This window comes from Vicugna pacos, chromosome 32 (assembly GCF_048564905.1).
Source record: "Vicugna pacos chromosome 32, VicPac4, whole genome shotgun sequence".
Classification (NCBI taxonomy): Eukaryota; Metazoa; Chordata; class Mammalia; order Artiodactyla; family Camelidae; genus Vicugna; species Vicugna pacos.
The window spans coordinates 16,201,308-16,227,222 of NC_133018.1; the positions used below are offsets into that span (position 1 = coordinate 16,201,308).

General features: G+C 52.8%; 2 protein-coding genes across 2 annotated transcripts; both read left to right on the forward strand.

Annotated features, from left to right (window-relative positions):
* The first annotated feature begins 228 nt into the window (after positions 1-228).
* On the forward strand, positions 229-11,588 carry UNC119B (unc-119 lipid binding chaperone B). Its single transcript, XM_006204818.4, has 5 exons — positions 229-519; positions 3,083-3,196; positions 5,786-5,897; positions 6,027-6,199; positions 8,071-11,588. Exons 1-5 carry the CDS (start codon positions 276-278, stop codon positions 8,181-8,183), a joined length of 756 nt encoding a protein of 251 aa, XP_006204880.1. The 5' UTR covers positions 229-275; the 3' UTR covers positions 8,184-11,588.
* Positions 11,589-13,784: 2,196 nt separating this feature from the next.
* Positions 13,785-24,947, forward strand: ACADS (acyl-CoA dehydrogenase short chain). The gene is made up of 10 exons (XM_031670037.2): positions 13,785-13,943; positions 15,011-15,174; positions 21,633-21,782; positions 22,031-22,142; positions 22,567-22,718; positions 23,014-23,184; positions 23,267-23,404; positions 23,581-23,676; positions 23,886-23,942; positions 24,126-24,947. Exons 1-10 carry the CDS (start codon positions 13,793-13,795, stop codon positions 24,276-24,278), a joined length of 1,344 nt encoding a protein of 447 aa, XP_031525897.2. The 5' UTR covers positions 13,785-13,792; the 3' UTR covers positions 24,279-24,947.
* Positions 24,948-25,915: the final 968 nt, after the last annotated feature.

Consider the following 25,915-nt stretch of genomic DNA (forward strand, 5'->3'; position numbering starts at 1 on the left):
AGATGAAAAAACATTTTCTCAAGATGCCTTATCTACAGTTTATATGACGGAAAAATCATTTGACCGTACGAAATACTTTTTAAACCTTTAGTTTGACCTTGGGGGCTTGATGGAGAATCTGGAGCGCTAAAGATGCCCGCCACCTGGCTGGACCAACATGGGCGAGAGGCGGGGCGACGCGGCCCGCAGCCCCGCCCCGGCCCCGCCCCCGGCTCCGGCCCCGCTCTCCATAGTTACGGCGCTGCGGAGGCGGCGGCCATCTTGGCGGCGGAGCGATGAGCGGGTCGAACTCCAAGGCTGCGTCCGCGGGCTCGGCGGCTGGGCCGGGGGCGCTGGTGGCTGGCAAGGAGGAGAAGAAGAAGGCGGGCGGCGGCGTCCTGAATCGGCTGAAGGCTCGGCGGCAGGCGCCCCACCACGCGGCGGACGATGGCATCGGGGCAGCGGTCACGGAGCAGGAGCTGCTGGCTCTGGACACCATCCGGCCCGAGCACGTCCTGCGCCTCGGCCGGGTCACCGAGAGTGAGTGCGGGCCGGCCGCGCCCTCCCCTCGCGTCGGGTCCCGGGCCCCGGGCCCCGGGTAGCCTTCAGCACAGCCGGCCGCACGCCGCTCGCCCGGCCCCGCTGGTCCAACCAGGCGCCGGCGGGCCGGCCAGGCCGCGCTGCCCACTGCTCCGACCGGCCGGGTCTGCGCCCCCCACCCTCACCTAGAGCTGGTTGGGACGGGGTTCTCCTTGAGCTTGACTGCCCTTCCCTGAATCCGGCCACGCCGGGCTTCCCCGTGACCGGTCCCCGCTGGGCCCTCAGGCCGGGCCGTTCTCAGCTGGATCTGTTCAGGTGGGGAGCCTCCTTAACTTAACCGGATCCTCCCGGCCCTGGTAAATGGGCCGCTACTCCCTCATTCCTGGAAGCTGCCCCCAGCTGTTAGTGAAGTTCGTGCTCAGCCAGTCCCCCTCACCGCGTCTGCTGCCCCCTTCTGCAGCCCTCTGCCAGTCCAGACCCATACCTGCTTTCTCGGCCTTTCCCTCCACTCCGGCCCCTCCCCCTTTCCCACCTGCCTTCGCCCCCTGCCTCTTTGGGTCCCAAGCGTCCCGCTTTGTGTGCAGGTGGGCTCTTCCTCAGATACACTGCCGTGGCATTTCATGCCAATTTAAAACTGTGCCGCCTTAAAAAATAAATGTTAGTAAAGTTTCACTTTATGTACAAAATCCAAAATGTGAATCCTGCTTTTGACACTTGTTCTAGTGAATTAAGAACATGGCAGGGTGTCAGAAATACATTTCTTGCATAAAATGCAACCGTCCTACATCTTTTCATTGATGGGAGGCAGAGTGGGAAATAATGATTGTCCACCCCCTGTCGTGGTTCTCTTCCCTTTTTCTGTACGTTTCTAGGCCAAGCCCTGACTTGATGCCCTTTCTCTTGCTGCTGTGTCCCCGTAAGAGTTTGCACTCAGTGGGTTAGACCCTGCTTGCCCCACCCATCCTCTCTCTTCAGACCTAACCTTGACACAGGAGCACTCCCTTGATGGATTTAGGCTGCTGTCCTGTTACCTGCTGCACTGATTGAGTCGGCAGCCCAGGGGTGCTCAGGTGTACCTCAGGGAGCTGGAGGCTGCTCCAGTGATTTGAGGATGGCAGTTTGCAGGGGGCGGGCCTTGGTCCAGCCTGTATGAAAGGGAATGCCCATCTCCTGAAATAGCTTTAATTTGATTCTGGGCATTTTCATATCTCCATTTTCCATCACTGTTTGAATTGGGACTGTTCTTTGCAGGCCTGAGTATATCTTTAGAAGGTCTTGCTATTCTGTTTCATTGAAACATTGTGAAAAAGCTGCTTCTGTTCTGACCCAGTTTTCATTTGGGGCTCAGGGTACAGAAATGCTTATCACCTGACCTCACTAACCTCATGCTTTCTCCTGATATCGAGGGTAGATTAGGTCCCTCTAATGCTTGGCCCTAAGCAGCACTCTCTGTGGGCACTCAGTTCCTGTGTAGGAACTTGAGATTGGTGCTGTTGCTCAAACCCACCTCAGCAGCTGATTGAAGAAAGTCACAGGTCAGAGCTTGGTGACCTCTGGATTTTGTTGTACTTCTTAAAGTCTGTTCGATTCAGCGTGTTACTTGAGTACCCTCTAAAGATACAGAACCAATCTCAGCCCTTTTACAAGTTACATAATAAACACTAGCGATCAAGTTTGCCGTCTTACTGGAGAGACAGTTTGTAAAACCTGAAACAACTAACCCAAGCAGGTAACATGAGATGAAGTGCCAAAGTGAGTTGTGGAGAAGATGCTGTCGGGAGTCGTGGTGGAAAGAAATCAGTGACATTTTTTGTGATCAGTACTGTTTCGTTTAGCTAACCGGGCTGTCGTAGGCCCTGTTGCACTTTGGCCACATGCCCTGCCGCCTGCGTGGGTGTGGCCCACCGCCTGATTCTGTGCAGCTCACAAGTTAGGAACGGTTTGTACCTTTTCAGATGGTTTGTAAAAAAACATCTTGGGACACATGGTTATTAAACATTCATATTTCGGTGTCTCTAGTTTTATTAGAATACAGCCATGCTCATTTGTGTGTTTGTGGCTGCTTTCTTGCTACAGTGACAATTGAATAGTTGTGCCTGTGACTCGTCTCAAAGCCTCAATTATTCACGATCTGGCCCTTTACAGAAAAAGTTTGCTGATCCCAGCTTCGTAATACAGTCAGCAGACATGCACTGTATTAGCCATTAGATCAGGATACATGTTTTTAAATGAATTTCTTAAAGAATTCTGTCCTGTTGTGACATCCGGGTTAATAGGTCATGAAAGGTCTGCAGGCCGTTTTTGAGGTATTTCCAAAGAAATTCCCTTTTACCATCCCTGTTCCTAAAGTGTCACAATAATCTTTCATCCAAACCAAGTCCATGCATTTTTTCTTCCTTGGATCCCCTAATTCTCTCCACACAACTTTTACTTATAAGAGGAAGTTTTGGGGTGTATTTTAAGTAAATTACGTAAGAAAAAACCCTGAGTTTGCTTCGAAACTTGAGGAAGAAATGGTAGTTTTGGAGGGTCACTTAATGGCATTGGTTTCTCTCATTTTCAGATTATTTGTGTAAACCTGAAGACAACGTCTACAGTATTGATTTCACCCGCTTCAAAATTCGAGATTTGGAGACAGGGACAGTGCTTTTTGAGATTGCCAAGCCTTGTGTTTCAGGTAGGCCTCAATACTGTAGCGCTCACTTGACGGGTGGAGCAAAAGGTCACTGAAGCTTCATTTTTGTGTGCATCCTGTGTCATGGACTCCAGTGAGGCCCGCTTCCGTGCCTCCTGCTAATGCCTGGCCTGCGGGCGTGCTGGCCTGAAGCTGAGTGGAGAGGCTGATGTGCTTTGAGTATCTGCTCTGTGCTAATCACTGTGTTCCCCATCCTTCTGTTTACCTCTGCCCTTGTGATCCTCATACCCCTGTGAGGAGTTACTATCCTCATTTTAACAGATAAGGAAACAGAAGCCCCAAATTTCCAGGTAACTTTCCTAAGGTCCTGTGCTCTTTTGTCCTCCCATATTGCCTCCACTTAGGAAAGGAATCCTTGAAATTAAACTACAATGAGTAGAGCCTGCCTGAGCCTTGAGTCCTGGGGACACTGAGGAGGGTGATACGGAGTCCAGTCCAGATCACGAGGCACGCTCTTTCCTCTAAGTAGCGTCTCAGACTTCCCAGAAAGCCGTAGTTGGGTTTTAATGTCCACCATTTTCTGGATGAACAGAGACCCAGACCTGTGAATTCATCTACCTAGGACTCCTTAAGTCCGCTTTGAACAGGCACTTCCTGTGCTTGGGATACAGTCCCAGGGTGCCTGATTGCAAGACCGGGACCACACGCAAGTCTTCGGAGCTCATCCCTGGAGATCTAGCACCCCCTGGAGTTAGTCTATTAGAACATAGTCCTTCAGAGGATCAGCCGTGGTCTGTGTTAATAACTCTTTTTGCCAAGCTTTTCGCATCTGATTTGCTATTCAGAAAATGCCAGTAAATTTGATAAGATGGTTGTTAGTATCCCAGGTAATTAATGAAAAAGTTTCAGCTCGTGTTTTTACACATTCACAGCTAGAGCGCTGGCCTCCTCGGCCCACCCCATGTTCTTTGTGTTGTCATGACCTCGTACTGACCGGGGCACCTGAGGGCTTGAGCTTATGGGTACATGTATTGGGAGGGTCAGAGCCAGCCGGCTTCCTGGGTCTGTGCTGTTCACTGCCCTGGGCCGCACGTCTCAGTGCTTAGAATGTTCCAGGGACCGCCCGGAGCTACTTGAGGTGTGTGGATTTGGCTGAGCCTGGGCTCACATTAGTCATTTCAGTACAAAACTGAACTGTCTCAAGGTCAACTGCAGATACTGTAAAAATACCTTAATTTTCAACCTGTCCAGTCTTGACCTTTAAGGCTCTTGATTCACTAAGAACATGCTCACACTGAACCAGTGCCCTCCTGTGGCACCTGTTCTGAGGAGTTCAAATCCCTGAGAAGATTTGATCTGATTCTCTTTGCGTTGCATTGTTGGAGCCAGGGCTCTGGGGTCCCTCGCTTTGAACCCCTACTCAGTCTGGTTGCTCAGTTGCTCTTGGGCTTATCACAGGCAGAGATGTTTGACGCTAAAAAAGGCTTCTTTGATACTGCACATATGCTCGGCCCAGACCTGGAAAAAATACCCTTGCTGGACACTGGGTGGCTGCTAGAAGGAACTAACTCCTTGCTCACATTAGAATGGTTCTTGGATTAATTTTTCAAATCTTTCATTTCCTGTGCTGAGGATGGACTAGACCAGAGGCCATGGTTACCCTGCGGACCCTCACTCAGGCCCTACACATCGGTTCATGGCCCATCAGCCTCACCCTTTCCCAGGTGCTCGGAGTGTTAGTCCTGGGCTGGAATAGGCATTAGTCCAAGGATGTACAGTATCCCGAGGCTGTAGGTCAGTGCCTTCTGTTTAAATAGCAAAATTATTTCTAGGAGTTTGTCTTTTCTGCCTGTCAGAAATTTTTGCATTCTTTGAAGATGCCTTTTGACTAATTTTAGCTTCTGTGGTCGCATTCTTTTGGTTAGCGGCAAGCAGTTTAACCTGATCAACAGCAGCCCTGGTCTGTATAACACAGACTACATCAGGGGCGCAGGACGCAGCCTGTGTTCCAGACATCACTGTTACATACGGCCCAAGCCCCCAAGTTACATAAACGGCAAAAAGCTTAGTGTTTAAGGACCTGGATTCAAATCCCTGCTTTCTCCATTTACTACAGGCAGACCTCATTTTATTGCACTTTGCTTTATAAACTGAAGGTCTGTGACAACCCTGCATTGAATAAGTCTATTGGCATCACTTTTTCAACAGCTTCATTTTTTAATTAAGGCATGTACGTTGTTTTTTTAGATAGATGGCTGTTGCACACTTAATTGACTACAGTACGGTGTAAACATAACTTTGATGTGCACTGGGAAACCAAAAAATTCACGTGGCTGGCTTTATTGTGGTGGTCTGGAACTGCACCCGCAGTGTCTCTGAGTCTGCCTGTGTTTGGGGTACTTGGGACACGTCAGCGAAGTCTCTGAGCTGGAGCTTCCTGATGTGTAAAACGGAGACAATGCCTACAGGGGTGTTGGGATTCTGTGAGGTGTCTGCATGGGGTCCGGCATTACAGCGGGTTCACAGTGAGGGTTGGCCGGCCTGCTGTCGGTGTTGGGACTGCTCAGTGGTTGTGCTGTCTGGACTGGAGGTGCCGAGATGGTGCGCTCACGATTCGGTGTGCTCTTTCAGACCAGGAGGAGGAGGAGGAAGAAGCAGGTGGAGATGTGGATGTCAGCGCAGGCCGCTTTGTCCGCTACCAGTTCACACCAGCATTTCTCCGCCTCCGGACCGTGGGGGCCACGTGAGTACCAGCAGGTCCTGAGGGGAGAGCGGCTGCTTGCTCACAGAGAAGAATGTTCTCAGTTGGGTTTGGGGTTGGCTCTAGAGGAGGGAGGAGGCAAAGTTGGGCTCACAGAGATTTATTTTGCAGGGTGGAGTTCACGGTGGGAGACAAACCTGTGTCAAACTTCCGGATGATCGAACGGCACTATTTCCGGGAACGCCTGCTGAAAACCTTTGACTTTGATTTCGGCTTCTGCATCCCCAGCAGTAGGAACACTTGTGAACACATCTATGAGTTTCCCCAGCTTTCTGAGGATGTCAGTACGTATCCCCTGAGTTTTACAGCAGTCTGGATTCTTCAGGCTTGACCTCCATCTGGTCCAACCCCCCTGTTTGGCAGAGGAGGGAAATAGGGACATGACGCATCTCTAGTCATTTGACCTCAGGTTCCTGACTCAAGTTTCAAACTCTGGCTCTGCCTGGATGGGAGCACCGAAGGTTTTAGTGATACAGGCCTCCTGTTTAGATGCCTGCTGCGGGAAGGGGAGTGGCTGAGGGAGATAAGAGTAGGCCCAGTCCCTGATTAGATGCTCCGATTAGACACAGCACCTCTCCTGCCCACTGTCAGCCCTGGTTCTCACTGTGTTCTAGTCACCAGCTCCTGCTCAGCACTCTGTTAGCATTTGCTTTTTCCTTAATCAGAGCTGCATGTGAAACTGTGGGCTAAATAAAATTCTAGGTCTGAGGACCACCTCTTTCTCCTTCTCTGTTAAGTTGAAAGTTCACTTGGTAAACTGTTAGAATAGAGCCAGCAGGAAATAGGGAGCTGTTAGAGAATTTGAAGCAGGAGTGGCAGGATGGAAGCAGCGTCTTGGGAACAGTAACCCTGTGGTTCTGTGGAAGAGGGACTGGGGAAGGCGCCTGAGGGAGAAGGCTGGGCAAGGGAGGAGATGGACTTCCTGGCAGAGAAAGAACAGGTGGAATCAGTTCCCATGGCTTTGGTCTGGCTCTCTCATGTTAGCACCCGCTGCGAGGCATTAGGGAAAGTTGTTCCAGAACAATGAGGCTGTGGGATCCTGTGAATAGTGGTGGAGTTTAGTTGGATTGTGAGGAAGGGTGTACATGCACCAACTAGTCTTCTCAGAATGCCAGGTCCTTAAAGTTGTCATTTTCTGACAGGTGTTCTTTACACACTTGGCAGTGCTGTTCCCAGGTCAGGTGAGGGTTGCTGAGAAGTGGGCAGGGTGTTGATGGCAACATCTGACCCTGGTTTAAAGTCCTCTCCCAGGCTGGGCTGGAATATGTGGATACTTGCGAGGAAAGATGACGTATAGCATTTTGAGTTTTTATCCAAGGCCGTATAGCTTTTCTTCTTGAAACCAAATAAGCTGAAAGAGGGTGGGGGTCAGTATCTGGATATAAACTAAATAACTTGGCTTGGGTGGGTTCAAAGAACTTGAAACAGTCAATTCACCTTTTGAGAACTGTGGTCAGCAATAGCATTTCCTCCAGAGGATTCAAAATAGCACATAGTCATTACCTCGAAACTGACCAGAGGTAGTGACTGTTAATTCCCTGGAGTCTCCAGTTATGGTTAAAGAGGTCAGGGCAACTGCCTGAACAAACAGAAGATTTAAATCTTGATTCCCAAGACAAGCAGATCTTTCGCTGGACCATTTGTGGGTTAGTACCCTGAGCTGTCTCTGAAGAAGTCTCCTTGCCCTCTGTGCCCCTGTGCTGGCGCATGCCTAGGACTCCCTTGTTGGGGGCCTTTGGGAAGTGGGCACAGTGAGGCACAGCTTTCTGAGTGTCTGGAGGTGGGGAATAGACCAGAAGCACTGAGTAAACAGGCTGCCGTGGTGCGTGTTGGCAGAAGGGTGAGCACACCTCCCTGGGGTTCTGATGAGCAGTGGGCTGGCGGTGGCTACAGAGGGCCGGGCCATAGAACGGGCTGCATCCTTCTGTTGAAGTGGATCGCATGTTCAGTTTGGGGGCCTCTGGGGTCCCCAGTTCTCCCCAGCTCTCAAGGCCTGTCTCCTTCTGTTCTGACCTCATTGTTCTGACAGTGAATACACATTTTTGGGAAGGGCTGGCTGTTGAATTTTAGAGGGGGTGCTAAGTTTTCTCCTCATCTGGCCCACAGGGCAGACTCACACATGAGTCTTTGCTTTTTCCCTTTCCCCCACTTGCAGTTCGTCTGATGATTGAAAATCCCTATGAGACCCGTTCTGACAGCTTCTACTTCGTCGACAACAAGCTGATAATGCACAACAAGGCTGACTATGCCTATAATGGGGGCCAGTAGCTGCGGGAGGAGCAGACGGGGAGGTGCTTGGCTGCGGCCCGAGGTCCTGGCACCTGGAGGCAGTTGAAGCTGCTGCCTGTCAACACACATCTGGAACCCGGCCCCGGAAGCCAAGGCTGGGGCGGCAGTTTTCTGCGCTCCGAGAGAGGTGCCAAGCAGTGCTGTGTTTCCTTCCCTGGTATTTTTTTCTTCCCGTTTTTCCCTGTCCCTTAGGTCACAGAGGTACTACAGTAAAGTAAAAAATTAGGGTAAGACTCCTGGAATCCAGAAAAAAAGAAAGTTTATTTTCAGGTAGTCATCGCTCCTGGTTGTCCTGACGAGCCTGGGTCTCTCCAAGCACAGCTGTGCTGGGGAGAGAAGGCTTTTCTGCAGGTGCAGGGACGCCAGGCCTCCTGACTCGGGGCCACCATCAGCACACTCTGACCTCGGCCTGCGCGTGGTCCTACAGCTGCTGGAAAGAAACTTGAAAAGGGACGGCAGGATAGAGCGGTGCCCAGAGTGGAGGCGCTGGGCGGGCAGAGGGGCCAGACCAAGAGCCCTTTATGCAGAAGCTGTTCATCCGTTGACGCCAGGGGTCGTAGCCAATCCTCCCGGGGCTGCACCGTGCTTCCAGCCTGGCAGCGCCTTCCTGCTCTCCTTCTGGAAGAAAGATGAGCTGGCTCTGCTTCTCCTGGCTCCTGACTTTTGAGTTTTTCCTGAAATGGAATGCGTCAGTTTTGCTCTGGGAACTGTAGTATCTCAAGGTCAGAGCAGGTCTCAGTGTTTTTGGCTTTTTTATTTCCAGGCTCTTTGAGGGGGAGGTTTTATAGAATGTCAGTGGTATTCCCAACGTATGTGATGTGTCGCTAGACCTCTAATAGTATTAACCAGGCTCATGTCCCATCTGCTTTTGTACTGAAGTAGTTCCTGGAACCATCCTGGCAGGTCAGACCTAAGAAATGTGTGTTCTGGTCCTTCAGACTGCCCATTGGAATGGTTTTGGGTGGGAACCGGGGAAATTAGCTGAGGTGGCCTGTCAGAAAGGTGTTTCTCAAATAGATTTTTTGCACATCCCTCAGACCCTCATTGGATAGACTCTCCCTGCCTCAGATCCCTAGGGTTGCCTGGCTGTGTGGGTGGATTTAGATGCTTAGCCTAAACTCCTGAGCCTCTGATGAGATGGTTGCTATGGCCAGGATTTAGCTTTGTTAGAAAGGTCACGGCAGGAAGGGCCCAGGTGTGTGCTTCTGTGACAGGAGAGCTGTCTCCCAAGGGGCTAGGAAGAAAGGTCAGCTGGGGCCAGGGGAAGAAGGGCCTGCACTTGGCCGCAGAAGGCCCTGTGCATTCACTCACTGACCAGTGCTGCTCCCTGTTTGGATTCTAGAGTGTGAATGGCCTTGCACCTTGGTCCAGTGCTTTGCGCCAGGCCAGAGTCCGGGCTGTACCAGATGCTGGCAGCTTGCTCACTGAGGAAACCCTGGTTAGCCCTGTGTGCTGGCGCTGGACCCAGCCCCTGAGGGAGAGGAGACTGAGCTCCCTGTGGGCTGCACATCCCCAGATGGGGTGAATCCGAGAGCTGGAGTCGGCTACAAATCCAGGTGCCTTATGTGTGGCTCCGTCCAGATGCTGACGGACGGACACCAGCACTGCCTCTCTCCCTTCTTTCTCACTGGGGCTCCTTTAACGGATTTGTGTTCATTGAGCTTCAGAATAGCCCCTTCTCTCTGTGACAGAAGTCCATTTGGGAGAATTTCTACTTCTTGAAATTTAATTATAACCTAGGGTGTGGTTTCTGGAGCTGCCCGGAGCTCTGCTCTGTAGAGCCTGCCTTGGAAACGTGTCTCAGGGCAGACCACAGCTTGTGCGTGGGTGGGCTGTCTCTTATCTGCAGTGTTAGCTGTTGCTGAGAGGAGGCCCAGGAGGGCAGAGAAGGCAGGCATTCTGGCATAATAGTGCTGTATCCCTCTCCCCAAGAGCTCACCTCCATCTCACTGGAGACCGTTTGGAGCCTGAGCGCTCTGTCTGCAGCCAGCAGGATGGGGAGTTGCCCTTCTCTACTCCTGAGGTCTGGTGTTCTGTATCTGAGACTCTGCATTCGTGTGTCCAGCTAGGCACGAAACCTTGAGGAGCATTACAACTCTGAGGTGGTAACCAGCAGGGTAAGTTGGAAGTTCAAGCTTTGGTGTCTGAACTGGAGAGAGAGGTGGAAGTCGCACTTCCTCTGAAAGTAGCTGAACTCATCAGAAGTTGAATCAGGAGGCCGTGTTATTAAGGAATCTGGGCCACTGGTAGCAGTTATCTTGTGGGTGATGCAATGGGAGGAAAAAACCTGCCTTCCTGGGGAGACGATGCCCTGAGAGGCAGCTCCTGGAGGGAACACATTCCAGCAGACTGGCAGGCCCAGCTGGCGCCAGGGGGCCTGCTGCCTGCCCTCCCTCTCCCGTCCTGCTCCTGTCCCTCTGCCTTGGAGCCTTGGAACCTCCTGGTAGAGCACCTCTCTTCTGTAGAGCAGTTGGGCTAAGATGACCTTTTGGCTTCTGCAAAGAAGATCCTGGTTTGTTTCATTCTACGTTTTAAAGAGTGAACAGAGGAAATAACTAAAAGTAGTTCTGGAATAAAGTAGGTCATCCTCTCCTCATGTGTTAGCTCAATGCTGTCTTGCAGGGAAGCAGTTTTCAGGAGCATGGAAGACTTCCTGAAGACACCCACAGTCTTCGGGCCATCTGATTCTCAAATAGGGGCAGTGATTTGGGGACTCTGGGGTGATCCAGAGACTGGAGATTCTTGTGTGGCAAAGTTGGGGGAATCTTCAACTGGTTTTTTCAGTTGAAGTGGGACTCGTTTCTGGAATGGATTTAATAGGCTGTGTCTAATGTACAAATTGGGTGCGTTTTGCCTTAGTAGGTCTTACCACCCTTGGTAGGCTCCCAGGGTACTCTTTTTTTTTTCCTCTGTAAAGTCACTTTCTTCTGGTGGCCACTGTCACTATGACTTCAGTGAAGTTAGGGGGATGTGGACAGTTCTCAGAGTCACAGCACAGACTCATTGCCTGTGGGCAAGGATCCCGGATGCAGAGGGTGCCGCTGTACCTGGCATAGGAGCTGGGTCATCAAATCATTGTGTTACTTACATTCCATGTTACAGGACATCTTAGGAACAAGAAGGGTCCGGTGGAGGTGGATTTACCCCTTGTTGTACAAAGGATCATGTAAAGTCATTGAACTTGTGAAAGTCTATTTTTTCCCTGTAAATCTATTTTTCACAGAATATAAGAAATGTCAGTGACCTGATCTGCCTTCCCCGCCTCCCCCAAGCTCCTCATTCCAGTTTGTATTGTCTTTGTGTCCAAAGTAAACCAGGTGACTTATTTGTATAAAATGTTATTTTGCCACAAGAGACAGTAATAAAAGAAAGATTTTCACAGTATGTGTACCCCCTCTTATCTCCTGAGCAGCCCCTTGTGTCGGTGGGGGAGCAGGTATGGGGGGAGGGTGGGGGCGGGCTCAGAGTTTCTTTACATGGCCTTTATGTAAATATTGGTTTAATGAGCATAGCTGGTCTCTGGGGTGATTAGTGCATAGTATTGTGCTTTAGGCTTAATTTTTTTTGCTTTACATTTTGCTGGGGTGCTTTGAGAATTAAAAATGTATATACATGTTTTTTAAAGTTAGGTTCATTAAGAGGAGTTTTAACTATACCTCCAAGATTTAATTCACCTCATGTAAGAGTACAGTTTGATGAGTTTTGACAAATGGATTCCTGATCACATTCATGATACAGAGCATTTCCATCACCCCAGAAAGTTCTCTCAAGTTCCTAGTATTTGCAGCCACTTCCCTCCCTTCACCCTAGTCCCTTGTAACCATCTTCTGATTTCTGTCTCTATTGGAGAACTTGCACACTTTTAATATAAAACTTATATCCATGTTTGAGGTCACAAACAGTATGAGTTAAAAATAAATCTGTTTTAGATGGTCTGTGGCACCTGAAGGCTTCTGCCCACAAACACCACTCATTTATTTTCCCCCCTCTCCTGCTTTTTCCTCTTTTCTTCCACCCTGGGCTGGTGCCAGGTTGGGTGATGAAAGGTTAGGAAGCCTCGGATCATTTGCCAACAATAGTCATTTGTTGGCTTTACAGTAGTATGGATTTAGAGGCTTTCTTTTGAATGCATTTTTTTTTTAATTGAAGTATAGTCAGTTACAGTGTGTCAACTTCTGGTGTACAGCATAATGTCCCAATCAGGCACATATATACATGTATTTGTTTTCATACCGTTTTTCATTAAAGGTTATAAGATATTGAATATGGTTCCCTGTGCTATACAGAAGAAACTTGGCTTTTTATCTATTTTCACATATAATGGTTAACATTTGCAAATCTCAAACTCCAAAATTTATCCCTTCCTACCCCCTTCCCCCCGATAACCGTAAGATTGTTTACTATGTCTGCAAGTCTGTTTCTGTTTTGTAGATAAGTTTATTAGTGTCTTTTTTTTTTTGATTCCATATATGAGTGGTATCATATGGTATTTTTCTTTCTCTTTCTGGCTTATTTCACTTAGAATGACAATCTCCAGGTCCATCCATGTTGCTGCAAACGGCATTATTTTATTTTTTATCGCTGAGTAGTTTGAATGCATTTCTTTTTTTAAGTGCAAGGTAACATCAGAAAGACGTTGCCACATATTTTGATTGATCTCCAGGAAGCAGAGCAAGTTCTTGAAGGAAGACAGAACTTCTGTCCTGTGGGTCGATGCTGGGCTGAGTTATGGGGGGAAAAGGCAGCTGGAGGGATGTGTGGGTGCCTGGGTGCAAGTCGGTGGTATCCCGGAGCCTGGGGAAGTCTGACTCACACCTGTGCCCATGGAAGACCCTTGTTAGACAAGTGAAATCGCCATAGTTTTGGGAGGCAGGGTGAAGGCATCTTAATGGACACTGAGGAACAAATGCACGGCAGTAGGGCACAGTGCCCCCACTTCTGAGGGGGCTCTGCCCCACAGCTGGAAGTGAGACGGTGAGACCACATAGGTTCAGGCAAGCAGCAGTGCCAGCCCACCTTCACATCAATCCAACTCCCCGGGCTTAAGTACTGAGTACCAGAGCAAGACCCTTGCCCCTCTTGGAACTCACAGGCTAGTAGGGGACTTGTTAAGATTTCAGATGATGCCAGGAATAAAACAATGGGATGGGAAGTGTGGGGCGCGGTGGAAACACTGGCCTCATGAGGTCGGGGCAGGCCTCAGTGAGTGAGGAAGGGAAGGAGCGTTCCAGCGAGGGTACGATGACCACAAAGGTCCGGAGGGTGGAACCAGCTAGAGGTATTGGAGCTGCCATGTGAGGCTGGAGCAAGGACCGCAAGGGGGTGGTGGGCGTGGGACCAGGGAGGTAGGCGGGGTAAGGCTTATAGGGCTTTTTAGGCCACGGAATTGGATTTTAGGAGAGATAGGCCCACTCTCGAAAGGTTTCAGGATCGGAAGAGAACCGACTTCGGCGACTTCCGCAAATGCGCGGGAGAGTCTGGTTTTACCTCCGGGGAGGGAAGCAGGTCTCACAACGACCAGAGGCAGACCCCGCCCCCGGGACGTGAGCGTAGGACGGCCCCGCCCTGAGCCACGGTGGGCGGGGCCTATGACCTGCGCCGGCCCCGCCCCCGCAGCCTGGAGCCCTTGCTGGTGGCCCGAGGTAGCAGAGAGGAAGCCCAGCACCGTCCCGGGTATCTGGCCTCCGTCCTCTATGGCCGCCGCACTGCTCGCCCGGGCCTGCGGCCCCGTCCGCGGAGGTGAGTGCGCTCCGGCCGTGGGTCCGCCGAGCGGGTACGGCTCCCGGCGGCTGGTCCTTCTCCGCGGCGGCCGGGCGGTGCCCACTCCGGGAGCGCGCGGCCTTTGCCCCCAGTTAGGCTGCTTCTCGCGCCTGCGTGGCCCGGGCGCCCGCGCCGACCGCCTACCCCCAGCTCCGTTCCCACTGCGGCATCCGCATCCCCCTCCCCTCACTGCACCTTCGGAGGAGGTTCAAGGTGCGCCCTTCCTCCTGTGACCTTGAGCCAGACACTGCTCCTGTCAGTCTAAGCTGGCCGTTATGTAAAGCGGCCACAATAATGCATTACTGCTGTTCTTGTAAAGCTGTTATAGAGGTTGAATCAGAGGGTGTGCGCGACACTTGGTACAAGGCCTGGCATATTACAGGTGCTTAGTGAGTATTAGAACTTGCAGATGATTTCATACACTACCTCTCCCGTCTTCTCATTTCTCTCCAGCTGTGGCAGCAGTGACACGTGGCCAGGGCTTCCTCTGCCTGGTTAAGAGCCACTCACCCTGAATAATAACAATAAAGGGGACCCTCATTGAGAGGTGTCTCTCCAGGCCCTGCACCAAGTGCTACAGTTAGTATCTCAGCCTCCCACCCCAGGAGCGAAATGCTGTTGGCCTCCACATTTTAGAGAAACCAATGAAGTTAACATCCTTGCCTGTGCTCTTACTGTTACTGGTGTTACACTGATGATTGAATGGGTTAAGCTGTACGAAGTATTTAGCAAGCACAGTAAACATTCAGTTCTTTTCTAAACAGTAGAGCTGCTGACATTTTGGGCCCATGATTCTTTGTCATGGGATCTGTCCTGTACAGTGTTTAGCAGTATTTCTGGTGTCTACCCACTCCACACAACCCTTCGGTTGAGACAACCAGAAATGTCTCTAGACGTTGCCAGTAGTCCCTGGGGGCACAAAATCATCTATGGAGGAGAACTGAGTTAGTGGAACGCCATTATTATTATTACGGTTAATTATTAATGTCATCACACAAGACCTCTCGCATTCCCCTTCTACTGACTCCTGTTGTTTTTACTGGCAGCTCTCCGGCCCTGGGACTGGCGCCTCTTACATACCATCTACCAGTCTGTGGAGCTGCCCGAGACACACCAGATGCTACGTCAGACATGCCAGGACTTTGCGGAGAAGGAGCTCTTTCCCATTGCGGCCCAGGTGGACAAGGAACATCGCTTCCCGGCAGCTCAGGTGAGAGTTCCAACCTCAGCAGCCCAGGATGGGCTGTGCTCTCGGCTCCCGCTCCCAGACGACTGGTGAGAGTGACAGCCAGAGTCACTGAGACTCCAGCCACAGAACCCTGAGGCGGGTTCCTGGGGCCCAGAAAATGCTCTGGAGGTTCCCCTGGTCCAGCATGAGGCCTAGAGCCAGAATTTGACTTCTGGAGTAACAGCAGTAATGGTGGGTGGTGGGTGGTGGGTACGCGTCCTACGTACTGGGCATCGTGATGATGATGGTTAATGCTGACGGAACACTTCCCAGATGCTCGGCATTGTTCTCAGCGCTGAGATGGGTTAGCTCATCTGCTTCTCCCAACAGTCTTCTGAGGTGAAGACACCATTAAATCAGACCCTGTTGTACAGTTACTGAGACTCAGATTGGTGACAGGCTCAAATAATGTGCCCCAGGTCACGCAGCTAATGAGTTGCGGAGCTGAGACCAGAGCCCAAGTCTGTCTGGTGCCAGCCGCTGAGATCCTAGTCAGTGCCCTCCTTCCTGTGTCCTTGTGTCCATCCATCTGTAATGACATGTTTGAGGTGTTCCTGCTGTATCCATCCCCTGGCTTGACAAGATGTCTTGCACACAGTACAAATACTCAGGAGATATTTGTTGTGATATTTGCAAAAGAACAAACCTTCCTGGCCTCTTCTCCACGTCTGTTTTCCAGTCAGAAGAATTCAGGAGTTGTGGTTGCCACTCACATGGCTCGGGGGCTCTGGGGCCCCTTCCCCCGCTTAGTGAATGTTACATGTTCACAGTGGAGCAGGCCCTGGGCCTGGACTGGGAACACCCGAGGAGCTCAAAGTGGAGGAGGCAGGTGGCACTGTGAGCCACCCAGATCAGCTGGGCGACTTGTAGGTGGTAAGCATTGAACACGCGATACGTCATTTAGTCCTAAGGACATCCTGCCTGCAGCTTTAATCTCCATTTAGTGTCCTGGACGGCTTGCAAGATCACATATGTCAAGTTCATGGTGCCTGGTGCTTGAAAAACAGTCGCTACTAATACTGTTATTTTCATTACAGTCCAGGAGATGGAGGCATAGAGGGGTGAGAAGATTTTCCACAGTTTAGTGGACTATGGAGTTAGAATTCGGACCCCAAGTGTGGTCGGCTCGAAAGCCCGCCTCACCCCCTAGCCCCTGGTTGTCCCCGAGGCCCCGCTAGCAGGCTGGGAAGCCTCATCTCGTTGGGATGTTACCGTCCAGGGCCTGCACTGCCCCTGTATCCGCCGTACGCACACTGCTGCTGCCCCCGAGCAGTTGTGCGCTGGGGCTTTTCCTGCCAAACGACGCCCACTTGATTTATTTTTTATATATTATTTCTGTACTCTCTCCAGTTATTTATGCTGTTACAGACAGAGACTTGCTTTGGGCAAAAAAGCTGGCAGTAGAACCAGACTTTTTACCAGCAGACTCTTAACCAGCCCTCTGGCTTTGTAGTCTCTTACTTGCTTTATCTGCTGAGGAATGTGCAAGTAAATCCTGCCACTAACAGAAGTGGCAGAAGTGGGTGTGGCAAGAAGCCCTCCTTCCCTTCAGGAATTTCTGGCACCCAGAAGCAGCAGAATCCTGGCTCAGCCAGGATTCACTGGAGGCAGAGTAGCGACAGATTAGTAGTGGTATCCTGTATTAATTCTTGGGCACGTGTTTTCCTGTCTGTATTCTCACCAGGTTGTCAGGAGCCCTTCAGAGGATGAAGGGGCAGTTGTATGAGTTGCCCAGGGTGGTAGAGCTCAGAGAAACAGTGCTCCATTCCCTAATCTTGCCTGCACGAGCTGGACTCATGAACTGGACTCTGGTTTTTGTTGGCTGATGGGATCCAATGGTTACTCAGCTTTGTTTGTTTCCCTTGTCTAAGGATCAAACCCCGGTGGTATTTTGCTTTTATCACTGTCTCTGTTACTGTGGATGGTGCTAAGCTCTTAGTTACAGGCAGGAATCCAGGGCTTAAACAGGCAGAAGGATCAAAGAACTGGACACCCAGGTAATAGGGAAGGTTGCAAAATTCACAATAATGCCATTTGTGTTTTTAAATCATGCTAATAATAATAGCAAGAGTAACTGTCATTTGGAGATAGTCCAGGCGCTTATCCATTCCATCCTCAGCACAACGCTGTGAGGTGGTCACTTAAATGATCTCAGCTTTCAGACGAGGAAACGGGAACCGGAAGTTGTATTTCCTTTCTTTCTTTTTTTTTAATCCCTTAACAGAGGCACTGGGGATTGAACTCAGGACCTCATGCACTCCAAGCACACACTCTGCCACTTAGCTCTACCCTCTACCCTCCGCAGAGGTTAGATTTCTTGCTCAACAGTCACACAGCTGGGATCGGAAGAGCCAGATGTAGACTCAGAGCTAACCTCCAGCTACAGTAGGTGCTTAATTAGTGATTTCTAATATTATTTTCCCCTGAAGAATGTTTTCTGCCAAGAAAAGTGGGTTTACTGGGGCAAAGCTCAAGGGCAGAAGAGCTGAGAGGTGGGCAGTCCGTGAATGAGGTAGAAGGCTAGTGCCAGTTGCTGTCCCCTTGGCCCGTTTTGTTATCTGAATTGAACTTTAGTCTTTGTGTCCAAATCAAAAAAAAAAAGAGAGAGATAAAAAAGAAAGAAAGGAACAATTACAGATTTACAATGCTAGTTGTACAGGGAAATAGGAAATAGGATGGTGTTTCTAAACCAGTTTTGGACTCCGGAACCTGGAAATGTACATGTGTGTATTTATATGTATAAAACTGAACCCAGTTTCTGCTCCTTTACTCAGTGAATATTTACTGAATAACTTTAATGTATCAGGTGCAAAACCCGCTTTTTCTCCTCTTGCCCTGTCTCAGATGATAGCCACTGAAAAATCATTTTTCTCTTCCTTGTGCACACAGACTCTTGTTAATTCCACCCTTTGGGCGCCCCTCCTCCCACTTCTCCCAGTGACAGTTCATCTCTCTGTGTTCCGGCAGTGGTCCGTTCATAATCTCTAAGTCCCTGGGTGTGTTTATCACCCGATCGTGTCCTATGTCACGGTCATTTCCAGCAGTCAGCTTGCTGAAGGCGGGATTGGTCTTGTTCATGCTCATACCTCCCTGTCCAACACAACACCTCACACCTAGTGAGTGCTTGGCCCTCACCAGGGGTTTGCTGAATTCTATGGACGCCATCCTGAGTGTCCTTACTGTGCCAGCACTCAGCACACACCAGCACAAAGTGGGGACTGGGGAGGCGGCTCCCAGGGCCTCGTCCCCTCGAATAAGCAGCAAATCTCCACGAAGTTAGGAAATGTGATTCTCTCAAGGGAGTCCGTTTTGACTCTAGTGAGCATGGGCACCCTCAGGATAAATTTGATTTTTTTAAAAACATGCGCTTTTGAAGCCACTCTAAAGCACCCTGTGTATCCGGAGTACCCGCTACAGGTGTCCCAGATATGAAGGCAGCGGGCACTGATGGCTCGCTCTGCTGAGAAAGGGGTCTGGCTCTTTCTCACATTTTCTCTTGGGAGTTTAGAGACCACTAGGCTTAGCCTAGTCAGGGATGCCTGTCCTCAAGATGCAGATGTGGTTCCTGGGTCACAGATGCAAAGGACCGAGAGTCACCCCCGTGGGTGGTAGCTCTGAAGGTCAGGCTGCTCGGATGAAACATTAGGGAGCCAGATTGCTCTTAGCTGGTCACCATCAACGTGCTTGGACCAGAAATGCTTTGTAGAATTGGGTGTGCTTTTTTTTTTTTTTGTGCTGCTTTTTATTTTGTTTCTGTTTTCCTCTTTTTCATCATATTGTCTCTCTTCCCCACTGCCATTTGGGCTCCAATTTTTTTTTTTCTAGAACAAAAAAATTTTTTCTAGAACATTCCTGCGGCTGGCCATGGCATGCTGCCAGAGATCTCGAGCTGTATTTCAGAATGGGAAAGGTTGGGGGAAACAGCATGCTGGTGAAGTCACTTGGTGCTGTAGTTGTGAACTACAACTTGGTACCCTGGCCCAGAGCTGGAGGGCGGTGGTGGTAACGCAGAGGGATGGTGAGAGACGGTGCCAGCTGGGAGCTCACAGCCCCGAGGTGCCCTGACTCTGAGGGTCCTGGGCGTGAGCCCCCGTCCGTAAAAGGAAACCGGGGTTCTCCTCGTTCTGCGTACACTCCCTCCACCTGGGAGGTTTTGTTCCCTTTCTGTGTCTTGGGGTGAAATGGAGCCACAGTGTGATGGGCTAATCCATCGTTTATTCCGGAGTTGGATTCTGAAGCTACAGGGTGAGAAGGAGGGCATGTCCTGGTGTCAGGGAGACACTGGCGTGTCGAGTGAGACACTGGGGGCTTTTTTTAGCTCAGTCGGTTGTGCTCTTTGGCCAGAGAAAGCCCATCCGCGAGGTTCCTGCCTTGGCCTGAGCCTGACTCTTGGGCACCTGCGTGTCTGGCACCTGGTTCCTGACCAGCACAGGCAGCCCTACTGAAACACTCTTCACCCTGGAATAGGTTTGTTGGATGCCCAAAGCCTGGGCTGCCAAGGTGTTCTGTTGCAAGGCCACGTGTCTACTGGCCCTGGGGCTCCGAGTCCCCAGGTCGTGTCCGGAGCACAGCTCCGTGTCAACTGTGCTCCGCTTTCGGCTCCCACCGCCTCGTTGACTCCTGCCAGCTGAAACCATGCAGGTTTTCTGAGCAGCCTCACGCCCACATCCGCCAGGTGTGTGGTGACCACAGAAATTTTTTTTTTAAGTGATTCTCCAAATGGCACAACCCTGGCAGTGGACTTCCTCCCGCTGCTGTGATACATTACCCCAGCTTCAGTGGCTTAAAACAGGACACGTTTATCATCTAACAGTTCCTGGAGGCCAGAAATCAAGAGTGGGTCTCACTGGGCTAGAGTCAAGGTGTGGGCGGGGCTGTGTGCCTTCTTGGGGCGAGTCTCTGAGGGAGAACCACTTCCCAGCCTTTTCCGGCTTCTGGAGGCTGCCTGCCTCCCTCGGCTCCTGGCCCTGCTCCAGCCAGCCTCTCGGTCACTCCAACCTCGGCTTCCACTGTCCCATCTCCTTCTCTGCCCCTTCTGTCTCCCTCCTTCCCTTACGAGGACCCTTGTGATGACATCAGGGCCCCCCTGGATAATGGAGGGCAGTCCCCAGTCTCAGGTTCCTCAACTTAATCTCATCCACAAAGTCCCTTTGCCCTGTGAAAAAAGCAGTTTCAGAGAGGGACACCAATTATTATGGAAGCACGGCAGGTTCCCAGGTGCCCCTCTTCCAGACATCACTGCCGAGACAAGAGCTTGTCAGCCGCTTAATGACAGCGAATGCCATTCACTGATCAGTCACCCCTGGCCAGGCACTGGGCTCGGTGTTTTATATATGTTGTCGCAGTCAGTCCTTAAAATAGTTTCATGAAGTAAGTCCTGTTTGGGGAGGGGGTGTAAAACTTATAATCACAGAAGTAATGTTAATTATAGACAAATGAGAAAATACGGCAAAGTTTGTTGATTTGTTTCACTTAAGTCAAAAAAGTCTCAGAATATGGTTACAGGAATCAAATGATATAAAATGATTTTCTAATGAAAAGGGACCTTCTCCCTTCTCCCCTAGCCTGCTCCCTAGAGGCCACTGGTTTTTCTTGTTTCTTCTCGAAGCTCCGTAGGCTCTGTCGTGGTCCCTGTTTCCTGGTCGTCTCACCTCCCCAAGCTCCGGTCTCCTCATCTGTGACATTGACTCACATTGTTCTTGCAGAGTGTTTGGCATATTGAAGGCACTTGATAAGTAACTGTTACCACTACTGACATTCCAAATCAGAAATTCCAAGCTCTTTTCTTTATGCATTCTTTCACTGGCATTAGAATATAGCAGTTAGCAAAACCCCACAGTCTTTGCCCGTGTAGTCGGGGGGAAAGATCTTAGTCAGAACAATCACATGAAGAAGTGTGAAATTTCAGCTGTACAAGCACCTCGGAGGAGAGGCACACCTTCTGAAATCAGAGGTGGGCGCCCAGGGGAAGGGATGCTTAAGCTGAGATCCAAGGGCAGGAGGAGATAATAACTACTTGATAAAGGGCATTACTGACAGGAAGCAGCATGTGCAAAGGCCCTGTAGTGGGGAGGGTAGTGTGTGGTGCGTGTAAGGGACTGAAAGAAGGTCAGTGTGGTGCTGTGCTGCCCTGCTCTGCTCCTTCCCTTGGAGGCTCCTAAAGGCATTTTGTGCCTTATGCCTGCTCAGTGGCTGTGGTTGTGGACACGAGGTGAGTTCAGGCGGGAATATGGGGACAGGACAGCTTGAGTGAATGGTACTGTCATGCAGACTCAGCGTCTTCAGCCTCAGGGATCCCGGGTGGGTGGATGGGGCCACGTGACCTGAGTTTCTGCAGGCGCTGGGTCCGGGGGAGGGGGCGCAGGAGGGTTTGGGGTTGGAGAGGGTGGGCACCAGCCCCCAGCAGCTGCCCTGGCTGTGACATCCTCCCCTGGGGCCAGGTGAAGAAGATGGGCGAGCTGGGGCTCATGGCCATGGATGTGCCCGAGGAGCTGAGCGGTGCTGGCCTCGATTACCTGGCCTACGCCATCGCCATGGAGGAGATCAGCCGGGGCTGCGCCTCCACCGGCGTCATCATGAGTGTCAACAACGTGAGTCTCCTGCCGGGGCCCTGGATACACCGGTGGTGGGCAGGCCCTTGTGGGCAGGTGGGCCCCCTGCCACAAGGCCCAGCGTCCGGGGCACAGCCTGGCCTTGGTTCCCAGCCCCTGACCACCACCTCTGGACCTGGTCCTTCCCATGGGCCCCTGGAGAGCCTCAGGTCGGGGTATGCCGCGGGCCAGCAGGGGTGCTGGGCTGCAAGGCCTCCGACCGCCCCCCGCTGTCCCCCCCCCCCCAGTCCCTCTACTTGGGGCCGGTCCTGAAGTTCGGCTCTGAGAAGCAGAAGCAGCAGTGGATCACTCCTTTCACCAGCGGTGACAAAATCGGCTGCTTTGCCCTCAGTGAACCAGGTACCACGGTGGAATGGTGGTCTGTCCCCTTACCTCAGAATCGGAGTGGCCGACTAAGGCCGGGCCGGAGCCGGGCTGCCCAGGGCAGAGGCTTACCCGGCTCCGCTGCTCCTTGCTTCCTGGGCAGGAGGAGTGGGGAGAGCAGGTTGAGCTCCGGTTGCTGGGACCTGCCCAGCTGAGCTGGAGGGAGGGACCTTGGGCTCTGGGGTCCCTTTGGCTTGAAGACACTCCCCGCCGCACCCCAGCCCCGAGAGCTCTTGGAGCTGGCACCACCCTTGAGCCTTCTCTTGGGAGCCAGACCCTGATCCTCTGGACCGGGGTCTGGCTCACCAGCTGAGGGTGAGGCTGGTTCCCCGGGTGAGTTGGTGGCAGTGCCCTGGCGGGTGGAGGCAACAGGGGGAATCTGAGTCTAAGTGTGGGGCAGGGAATGGCAGCGACGCGGGAGCCGCTGCCACCACCGCCCAGGAAGACGGTGACTCATGGGTCCTGAATGGCACCAAAGCCTGGATCACCAACGCCTGGGAGGCCTCAGCCGCCGTGGTCTTCGCCAGCACGGACAGATCTCTGCAGAACAAGGTGGGAACCCGAAAGGGGGGGTCAGTGAGACGTTCAGAGTGTCTGGATCCAAATCTCTCCGGCCCTATTGAGCTGTTCCTGCTCTGAGGTACTTCTCTGTGGCCCTCTCCCTCCTTGGCCTGCTGGTGGCCTGGGGCAGAGTCTGCACCTTCCCAGAGGAGCCAGCAGAGGGCGTCTCGGCCCAGATTCCGAGGGAGATGGAGAGAAGGGACCAGAGTTTGTGTCCCTGGTGGTCCGTGTGAGGGGCATGGCTTTGGGTAGCCTCTGAGAGAGTCACTGGGTGTCTGCCCTTCAGGGCATCAGTGCTTTCCTGGTTCCCATGCCAACACCTGGGCTCACGCTGGGGAAGAAGGAAGACAAGTTGGGCATCCGGGCCTCGTCCACTGCCAACCTCATCTTCGAAGAGTGTCGGATTCCCAAGGACAACCTGCTGGGGGAGCCGGGGATGGGCTTCAAGATCGCCATGGTGAGCCGGCCAGCGGGGCAGGGACCCTGGGACGAGGCCCTGGAGCCTGGCTGGCCGGCCACTGACCGGGCGGTCCTCACAGCAAACCCTGGACATGGGCCGCATCGGCATCGCCTCCCAGGCCCTGGGCATCGCCCAGGCCGCCCTCGACTGTGCCGCGAACTACGCGGAGAACCGCGAGGCCTTCGGGGCACCACTCACCAAGCTGCAGGCCATCCAGGTGAGGAGGCGGAGCCTTGCCTGGATGCTGGAGGGAGGGGATTCTGGCCTTTCCTCTCTGCCGCTCAGACGGCTTTCACCAGCTCCCATGTTCTCCGCCCTCCTCCCTCCTGTCCTTGCAGGGAGCGTGGAGGGGGGACGACCACTGACTGGTGGGGCGGGGCGGGGTTGTTGCAGTTCAAGTTGGCGGACATGGCCCTGGCCCTGGAGGGTGCCCGGCTGTTGACCTGGCGTGCTGCCATGCTGAAGGATAATAAGAAGCCTTTCATCAAGGTGCCTGCTTGGCTGGGGTGTCCCTGGGCATGGCCCAGGGCTTTGGTGGCGGAGGGACTGAGGGAGATGCCCTGGGTGGGGTCCCAGTTCCTTGCGCCCCTGGCTTTACTGCTCGAGGGGTGGCTTTCCCAGGCCCGCCCTGCTGTGGGGCCAGGTGCTGGGGCTCCCCTCCAGGTAGGGTGTGTGACACCACCATTCCCTTTGGTTAGGAGGCGGCAATGGCCAAGCTGGCTGCATCGGAGGCCGCAACCAGTATCAGCCACCAGGTGAGTGTCCCCAGTATGTGGACCAGGTGCCTGGGCGAGGCCCCGAGGGTGAGTAGCAGTGAGTGTGCCAGCTGCCCCTCCCCCAATGGGTCCTTCTCAGCGGCAGTGGCTGGTGCTGCCCTGTCTTTCTTTCCCCACCCGGTGAGGGTCTTCTCCTCCTGAGTCCCCTGCCTTCCACCACAGGCCATGCAGATCCTGGGTGGCATGGGCTATGTGACCGAGATGCCGGCTGAGCGGCACTACCGTGATGCCCGCATCACCGAGATTTACGAAGGCACCAGTGAGATCCAGAGGCTGGTGATCGCCGGGCACCTGCTTAGGAGCTACCGGAGCTGAGCCCTCTGTTGGGCTGACCAGTGCCCACCGGGAGCCGTGCCTGCCTGAGGACCGTGGGAAGGTGGGGTGGGAGCCCCGTGGCCTTCACTCTGACTCCCAAGCAGAGACTGTGGGGCAGAAGGGCGGGGGCCATCTCTCCTCTTGCCAGGACCCAGGGAGGGCCCAGCCCCTCCGGGTGGACCTTCTGCCCTCACCTCCCTCCCTTAGACCAAACTGCCTGGGAGTACAACTCGGAGAAGGGAAGGCAGGGCTGTGACCTGGGCTCAGGACACCCATCTTCAGCATCTTCAGCTCAGTTTCCTGGCTTCGCTCCCTCCCACCTACCAACTGTGCCTTATTTTCTTTATCCGGTGGCGGGGCCGTGGGAAGAATGAAATGACCACTTATGGACTCCCCTGTTCTGTTCTGTGGGTCCTGGTGCTCAGCTGGGACCGCTCTTGGCAGTGTCTGCTCTTTCCCCTGAGGCCAGGGGTCAGGAGATGTGGGGCGGGGGCGAGAATGACCAGGCCTTAAGGCCATCTTGAGGCTGGGGCTTTGTGGAAGCCCCCCTGGGCCTCGTTAGCCTGTTCTTTGTCAAGTATAAGTGAGTGCGGGTGGGTGTAATGATTCGTGCTTTGGGATAATCATGTGTGGCAACCGAGTGTAAGTAATAAAGCGTACCTGCCCCCAGCCCTCGTGTCCTTGCTTGGGTGCTGCTGGGGAGGGAAAGACGGGCCTTTAACCTGCTCTCCTACACACCCCACCCTGTGTGAGTGTGTGCGCCCGGCTGCCGCAGGAGAGTCCATCTCCACCCCAGGAGGGCTCCAGTATGAGGCAGGTTGATGAAGCTGAGGAGTAAGGAGCTGGGTCCTCTGGGTGCGGGGGTCTGGGAGTGACCGCCGAGCAGGGAGGGCCGGCCAGGGCACGGCCCGTGCTGGGCTGGCAAGTGCCTGTGGGCCCAGCTTCCAAGCAGGAGGATGGAGGATGCCAGATGGGCTGGGGGTGGAAGCTGGGGAAGGAGCAAAGCTGAAAAGGGCCTGCAACCGAGGCGCAAGGGAATGGAGACCTTAAAAGCATCCGTTTTGCTTACTATTTGTCGCCCGAGGGCTGGCACGGAGTCTGCAGTGAGAGGGACCTGTTACGGAACGGGACTCAGGCCTGCGCACCCAAGGTGCAGCAAAGCCCATCTACTGACAGCAGGCTGTGGTGGAGACAGTGCGGCGTTTATTGCAGGGCGCCCAGCAAGGGAGCGAGAGAAGCCTCAGATCCACTCTGACGTGGTAACTTTGAGTTAAGGGTTGCTCTAAGGGGAAGAACAGAGGCTGGGATTAATCATTGTGGGAGTCAGGGAATGAAGTTTTGGGTAGAGAGATTAATCATAAACTCAGGAAGGGAAGTTGGTTTTGGGGGGACTCGGTTTCAGTCCAGGTGCCAGCGGGGCTGGCTTTGGGCCAAGGGTCCTATGGATCCGGGGCCCTCGCTTTTAACCGCTGCGGCCCAGCGTAGAGTGGAGCTGCTGGAAGGGAAAATGGGAAAGGAGTGAGAGAGAGAGAGACCAACCCCTAGGGCCGCCGCTGTACGTGGGTTTCCGGGCTGGGCGCCGCCCCGCCGGGGGAGGCAGCCTCCAGCCCGGCCTCCGGGGCCCAGGAGAGGAGGCT